This window comes from Quercus suber, unplaced genomic scaffold (assembly GCF_002906115.3).
Source record: "Quercus suber isolate HL8 unplaced genomic scaffold, Cork oak 2.0 scaffold_389, whole genome shotgun sequence".
NCBI lineage: Eukaryota > Viridiplantae > Streptophyta > Magnoliopsida > Fagales > Fagaceae > Quercus > Quercus suber.
The window spans coordinates 570017-578142 of NW_027069841.1; the positions used below are offsets into that span (position 1 = coordinate 570017).

Here is an 8126-nt window from a genome sequence, read left to right on the forward strand (position 1 = left end):
TTGCCGTAATTCATCTGCCCAATTTTCCTCACCTGCCCGGATGTGTGAGTGTGAGAAGTGCAATGAGCGAGTGCAAAAAAAAAAAAAAAAAGTAATTGTGGGCAATGGTATTGCCGAAAATGGTAGGAGAAAAAAAGTGAATGCCAAAATTTGGGGAAGAATTAAAGAAAAATATAATATGCTACGTACACAATATTTTCAGAATAAATCACAGGTAACTAGTTATTATTAGTTCCAATTTAAATTTAACATTGAGATTACTATTTTAATCTAACAATAACAATAAGTAACAACCTGATACTTAGAATTGTTGTGAAAATGTTGTAAAATTGTGTGCACTTATCATTTCTTAGAAAAAAAAAGTGTAATGGATTTGCCGAAAATGGGAAAAAAAAAATAAATTTTTTTTTCCAATTGTGGCAATGGTATTGCCGAAATTGTGGGGAAAATTTGAGACTTCTAAGAACAGACCTCTTAGTGTTCTACTTGGACAGTCATGCCTTTTGGCCTCAAAAATTTCTTCAGCTGTTGGACTGCTTCTGTATGAACAGAATTCTTTCCCTTTGCAAATCTACTGCCTATACATGTTCATATGCACCTTCAGCCTCGCCAATCGTTGTATAGAGACTTGACCGTACCATTGACCTCTCCTTTTTCCCCAATCTCTCCTTATCAAAGTCTTCAACCATTAGCCATAACACATCCAGACCATAACCTACAATATTCCACCTCAACCTACAATATTCCACCTCAACCTGAACTCAAAACAAACCACTTGGCTTGTTTTCAATAGAGTCCTACAACAAGGAAGACAACAAGGAGTGTAAGAAGATTATGGAACAGAGGAGTTATAGAAACTGGTAAACCACGTATCCTACTAGAAAAGTATAAAAGATAGTATGGGTATAAGGATTAAGACTCAGAACAATATACAATAAAGCAAATTTTTCCCACAATTTTGGCAATGCCATTGCCACAATTGGGAAAAAAGTTTTTTTATTTTTATTTTTATTTTTATTTTCAATTAAGTGCACACAATTTTTACAATATTTTTACAACAAATTCTAAGTATCAGGTTGTTACTTATTGTTATTTGAAGAGGAGAAAATAAGTTGACGGATCCAAGCAATGTTGATGGACAGGTCCATCAGGTGCAAGACTCGGTGAGAACAGATTTGCTGGCCACGTGTCAGACAGAATCCCTATATAGGAATACTTGTGGCACACCCCCTAGATTTTAGGGGTATTAGAGTCCTAACGCAATTAGGGTTCTAGAAGCTGCGTGCATCAATGGAGATCTTCTTTATAAGGAATATGACTTGTCCATCACGTTTGGGACTCCTCAAGAGGATTTCTACAAGGAAAGACTTCGACTCAAGTAAAAAAGGTCAACTTTCGACTACTATAAAAGCCCAATACCTCACAAATCGAGGTAGCATAATTAACCCTCTTAGCACTCTAAAGTTGAAAAGAGTCTTAACTTGACCTTCGGAGGGTATTTGGCCGCACCACACCGGTGCTCTCTGCTTAGGTCTTTCTCCTTTCTTGTGTTGTGTAGGTTGCATTTTGGGCGTGCGAGTACGTGCGGCTCACTGGTGATATTTTCGCATCATCAGTTGGCGCCTTGTCTGTGGGAAACAACGTAGATGTAAGCCATATTTCGTTTCCTGGACAAAAGGGTTGCATGGTACTCACTCGCTAATGGCAACCACTAACACGTTCAAGGAGAGGAACACCCACGACTGCCCTCGAAAGACAAGTTCGACTCTCACTGCTCCGTGGAACGCCTCACCAAACAAACCAAGACTTGGAAGAACAGCTGCCAGAAGAATGCAGCACCGAATGACCAACAAGAAGATCAAGAAGGGACCAGCGCTAAAGAAAAACAGGAGAAGACCTGAAGGGAGCCACGCCCAAGCAGCCGGAGAGGCAGAATTTAGCATGCCATCCCTCACGGATGCACTCCCACATATTGTCGCAGAGATGCAAGCGATGAAGGAGAAATGGAGGTTATGAGAAGCGACTCAAGGGGCGAGTTCTAGTGATCTTGACGATTTGTCAACCGCACCGACTCCTTCACTCGCCGTGACTCCTCCCCCTACCCCATAAATTTCGCATGCCGCAATAGACAGTCTAGACGGGTAAGGATCCTCTAGACCATCTAGAAACCTTCAAGACCTTAATGCACCTTCAAGGGGTAGCAGACGAGATCATGTGTAGGGCCTTCCCACAACACTCAAGGGCCCCGCAGGTATGGTTCAGCCGACTGACGCCAACTCCATCAAGCACTTTCAAGAGCTAGCGCTCAGTTCACCACGCACTTCATTGGAGGGCACAGGTACAAGAAGTCCACGCCCAGTGAGACCAAGTAGATGTAACATTAAGCATCAACGAGAGTGACGACCTAATGGACGCACATGACAGTAACGCTTAACCTTAACAAGTCCGCATCCCAAGTAGGACGACCGACGGGACGAGGTAACACTGTAGCAGCTTACGTCACGAACAAGGGACTGACACGAAGATGCAAAGTCACTTTTCTCCTCAACAAGCCAACACCCAGTAGACCAACAATGTCGTGAAGGTACTACTACAGGCACCTACATAACGAAGCGCATCGGACCCGGAGGAAAAGCTAGAAAAGGGGACGAGATCCGCAGACGAAGATCGACAAGGTGCAACGACTCTAATGCCTCCTCAGAATCAGAATGTACCCTACTGACCCAAGATGGTACAATGACATCAAGTGACGAGGATCACCTTGACCTTTCTTGAAAAGTCACAACCCCAAGGGACGACCAATCAAGGATGACTAGGTGACACATAGGTTCCACCTATCAGACATAGTCGCGACTCTGACTAAACTGCACAAGTGAGTAAGACGACAACTCAACAAGTTCTCGGAAGGACGGATCACACTCAAGATGCACGACCTCGACAAGAAATGAGCCAGGAACTATGGGGATATAAGTGTCTAGGCCACAACTAGGTCAGTCCGAAGGCAGAAAGCACCTCAGGATGGAACGTCCATACTGGTCGACCAAAAGAGGATAAACCGATCTAGGTCTCTCATAAGTCAGATCCTCGAGTTCACCGACCTCATGTGACGACTGTGTACTACAGTGGGACTCTCAGAGTCATGACCGCAGTGGACGACCACAAGTGCCACAGACACCATAGTGACTACCCAGGTCGACAAATGTAACTTAGTCACCTAGACAAGACGGACTAATGGACGACAAAAGCCGTGACGTGGTTTGGATACGAGTTATGTCCCATTCCACAGTTCGCGACCATAGTGGATTGATCCCAGACAAGTGACTAGATGGCTCACTGTTCATGTCACGCTTATAATGCAATCGGACGACCCCCTAATTGGAACGACCGGTGACAGTCAACACTTACACCTTACAAATTCCTACGACGCCAAGTTGGACGAGCAACAAGGTGATCGAGGTACCTTGCACCGTCAACAGTCCAGAGACGGCCAAGATGGCGACCAACAACCATGGCATGACGAGCTAACGACCACGTCACCTCAAGGCAAGGACTCTACCACCTCGAACGTGGACGCAAACTGCAGACCATAGAGCATGAGCACCAGGAAATACTAATATGTATACCTGAGCAACAAGGGTCCCAGATTCCCATGATGTGACGTCCTACAATTACGAGTTGTAACTTAGTCAATCCCTACAAAGTTTAAGCCACGACCAGGGGACAAGTACTTTTCTGACGGTAAACTGCAGTCATCTGTGATATTAGTATCTAATAAAGGAATTCAGACACAACTACTTTCAGTGGACGACCTATCAAGTCGTGACAAGATGGAACGTGATCACCTCAAGAGGAGTACAGACTCCACAAAGTGGAGACAACAATCCGACCCAAGGGATCGAAATTATAAGTCCAAAAGTGACGATCTCAGACATTGAATCATTACAAGTCCACGACTCTAAGTGGACGACCCAACAGGTGACAGTAACACTTAGTCACCTATAACAAGTCCACGACCCAAGTGGACGACCACAAGGTGACGAGGTAACACTTAGTCACCTAACAAGTCCACGACCGCAAGTGGACGACCACAAGGTGACGAGGTAAACTTAGTCACCTTAACAAGTCCACGACCCCAAGTGGACGACCCTCAAGGTGACGAAGGTAACAACTTGTCACCTCAATAAGTCCACACCTCAAGTGGATGACCAACAAGTGGACGAGGATAAACTTAGTCACCTCAACAAAGTCCACTGACCCCAAGTGGACGACCTAACAAGGTGACAAGGTAAATACTTGTCTCCTCAACAAGTCCACGACCTCAGAGTGGACGACCATCAAGGTGACCAGGTAACACTTAGTCACCTCAAGAAGTCCAGACCTCACAGTGGACGACCATCAAGGTGACGAGGTAAAACACCTCAACAGTCCGACCATTAAGGTGACGAGGCTAACACTTAGTCACCTCAACGAGTCCACGACCTCTCGAGTGGACGACCATCAAGGTGACGAGGTAACACTTAGTCACCTCAAGAAGTCACGACCCAAGTGGACGACCCATCAAGGTGACGAGGTAATACTTAGTCACCTCAAGAAGTCCACGACCCCAAGTGGACGACCCAAGGTGACGAGGTAACACTAGCATCACCTCAACAAGTCCACGACCCCAAGTGCGACAGGACAGCATTAGATCCAACAAGTCCACGACCTCTTGACCATCAAGAGAGGACTTGTCCACAGTCCACGACCCAAAACGACCAAGGTGACAAGGTAACACATCTGTCCCTCAACAAGTCCACGACCCAAGTGGACGACCATCATGGTGACAGGTAACACTTAGTCACCTCAACAAGTCCACGACCTCAAGTGGACGCAACCATCAGGTGACGAGGTAAACTTAGTCACCTCAAAAGTCCACGACCCAAGTGGACGACCAACAAGTCCACGACCCCGAGGGAGACCAACAATGTGACGATGTAACACTTAGTCACCTCAACAAGTCCACGACCCCAAGTGGACGACTAACAATGTGACGAAGTAACTCTTGGTCACTTCAACAAGTCCACGACTCCAAGTGGACGACCAACAAAGTGACGAGGTACACTTAGTCACCTCAAGAAGTCCACGACTCCAAGTGGACGACCATCACCCCAAGTGGATGACCAACAGGTGACAAAGTCACACTTGGTACCAACAACAAGTCCATGAACAAAGTGGATGGACAAAGTAAATGATGAATGTCATGACGGACAAACAAAAGGGGCGCTGACGGTGCATGCATGGACGGCCACCCCAAAAAAAAAAAAAAAAAAAACATTGATGAACACTCAAAGGTGGACGGACAAAGAGGATGTTATCCTCTTCAAAAAAAGGTGCACACGAATAAAAAAAAACTTAAATGAATAAAAAAAAAAGACTCTTCTTGTAGAATCCTAAACGTGATGGACAGATCTCCTCCTTATAGGGAAGATCTTTACCAAATATATAAGATTTCCAGAGTCCAACTAGCGCAAGGACTCTGTTTAGGGCCTTATGAGAGTGGGCCAAAATATCCCCACTAAGGGGTCCAACAGGCCCATGGCTAACCAGCCCACCTTCCTTCGCTCCGTCCGTATCAGGTCCGTCCACATGAGATCCGTCCACCTGAGGCCCCGTGCAAATGACGGGCTCGTCCATCCTGACGTCTGTGGACAATATCCGGCCCGTACAATCGCAATAGGCATCCTAGTGTGTATTTTCCCCTTTCAATAATTAAGTCAATAATGTCTTTATTTTATTTTATTTGTTTACCTCAAATTATTTATTTAATAATTTTTAATGGTTCGGGTTTCTATTGTCTCGTGTAACTCACATATATAGTCTAGTTGCTATTGTTGAAAGTTGAAATTGCAGATTTTTGAAATTGCTGGTGTTTTGCGAATGGGCGTTGGGCACTATGAGACGGAGGGTCTGGCCTGCACAAGTCAACAATCATTTTTTAATAGAGTTGGTGTGCAAGTAACTTTCGTCCTTTTAAAAGAACAAAGTTTCTCTCCAAACTAATTTAGAGAGAAACTTTACAAATTCATCATATATATTTATATTGAGTGTGAATTTTGAAAATCTAACAGTTAGATTGCAAGTTCTTATTACATCCTTAATGTTTACAAAATTTCAAGAAAATCAAAGATTAATTGCTATGTCATCAAATAAATATTATAATTTCAAATTTTTGTAATTTAAAATTGTATATAAAAAATAAGTTAATTGATCAAATAGTAAATAATATCAAATTTGAACAAAAGTTGATATGTACGTTAAGAATATAAAGAATATGAAATTCAACAGTTAAATTTTTAAAATTCACACCCAAAAAAGAAATATATGAAAAATTTAAAGAGTTTTTCATCAAACTAGTTTGGAGAGAAATTTTGTTCCTCTTAAAAACTAAGTATTGTTTGTTAATGGGAACTAGCATACGAAATTCTTCGCATGTGTGCATAGAATATACGTAAGCAAGTGGCCCTATTCCTCCAGCTGCTATTTTTTAAAAGATTGGTACTATAATATTCGTCAATTTTGGTGGTGACAAGATTCTACTGTTAGAAAGCTGCTTTATGATTTATCGCGACACTATTTGTAAAAACCAAAATTATCTTGGAAGAAAAGTATGTCATTGCTTGAAAATTTCTAAAGGTTGGACAGAGCTTATTTTATTTTTCTGACTTTCTTGTGAACAAGATTTGATGTAGCACGTATAGTCATTTCTTTCTTGGAAATATTTATATTTACTTTAGCGGTCAAGTTAAAAACAAGACCTTAATTAAAAATTTAAAAGTAAATTTCCTTTCGGAGTCAAAGCAGCGTACGTGTAAATATTATAGTTGAAGTGGATGTCCACTCCAGTTCTCGCGTGTCACCAAGGAAACATCGTAGCAATGAAGGTAAGAAGAAGACTAGGAAGTCCTGCATACAAATTTATAGGCTAATAAAAACTGGTGGAAAATGGAAAGTGGAAAGCTATACCTTTTTAAAATTCCGGGTGGAGTAGTGTTGGCTCATTGCGGAAGTTAGGTAAGAAACTAACGCAACCTAGTCTTCCAGGTATCTTCCTACTCCAACAACTACTTAGATTAAACATAATATATATATTGGTTGTTAAATGTTAATGGGTGAAGAGGAGAAAATAAGCTGACGAATCCAAGCAATGTTGATGGACGGGCCCATCAGGTGCAAGACTCGGTGAGGACGGATTTGCTGGCCACGTGTCAGACAGAATCCCTATATGGGAATACTTGCGGCAAACCCCCTAGATTCTAGGGGTAGTTAGAGTCCTAGCGCAATTAGGGTTCTAGAAGCTGCGTGCATCGATGAAGATCTTCTTTATAAGGAATATGACTTGTCCATCATGTTTGGGACTCCTCAAGAGGATTTCTACAAGGAAAGACTTCGACTCCAAGTAAAAAAGGTCAACTTTCGACTACTATAAAAGTCCCAATACCCTCACAAGTCGAGGTACGCATAATTAACCCCTCTTTAGCACTCTAAAGTTAAAAAGAGTTCTAACTTGACTTTCGGAGGGTATTTGGCCAGCACCACACCGGTGCTCTCTGCTTAGGTCTTTTCCCTTTCTTGTGTTGTGTAGGTTGCATTTTGAGCGTGCGAGTACGTGCGGCTCACTGGTGATATTTTCGGCATCATCAGTTGGCGCCGTCTGTGGGGAATCGAAAACGTAATTAAGCCATACTATCGTTTCCTGGACTAAAGGGTTGCATGGTACTCACTCGCTCAATGGCAACTACTAACAACGTTCAAGGAGAGGAACCACCCACGACTGCCCTCGAGAGACAAGTTCGGACTCTCGGAGCCGCTGTGGAGCGTCTCACCAAACAAAACCACGACTTGGAAGAACAGCTGCGCCAGAAGAATGCAGCACTGAATAACCAACAAGAAGATCAGGAAGGGACCAGCGCTCCAAAGAAAAATCAGGAGAAACCTGAAGGCAGCCACGCCCCAAGCAAGCCGGAGAGGCAGAACTTGAGCATGCCATCCCTCACGGATGCGACTCCACCACATATTATCGCAGAGATGCAGGCAATGAGGGAACATCGGTTTTTCTTAAAAAAAATTATATTATATATATATATTAT

The 8126-nt window shown here is 43.1% G+C and overlaps 1 protein-coding gene across 1 annotated transcript in view; it reads left to right on the forward strand.

Annotated features, from left to right (window-relative positions):
• Positions 1 to 7767: 7767 nt before the first annotated feature.
• LOC111994423 (putative disease resistance protein RGA3) overlaps positions 7768 to 8126 on the forward strand; it is a 21940-nt gene continuing 21581 nt past the window's right edge. Inside the window, 1 exon segment of the mRNA XM_065760966.1 lies at positions 7768 to 8070. Within this exon segment, the coding sequence (XP_065617038.1) occupies positions 7768 to 8070 (303 nt within the window).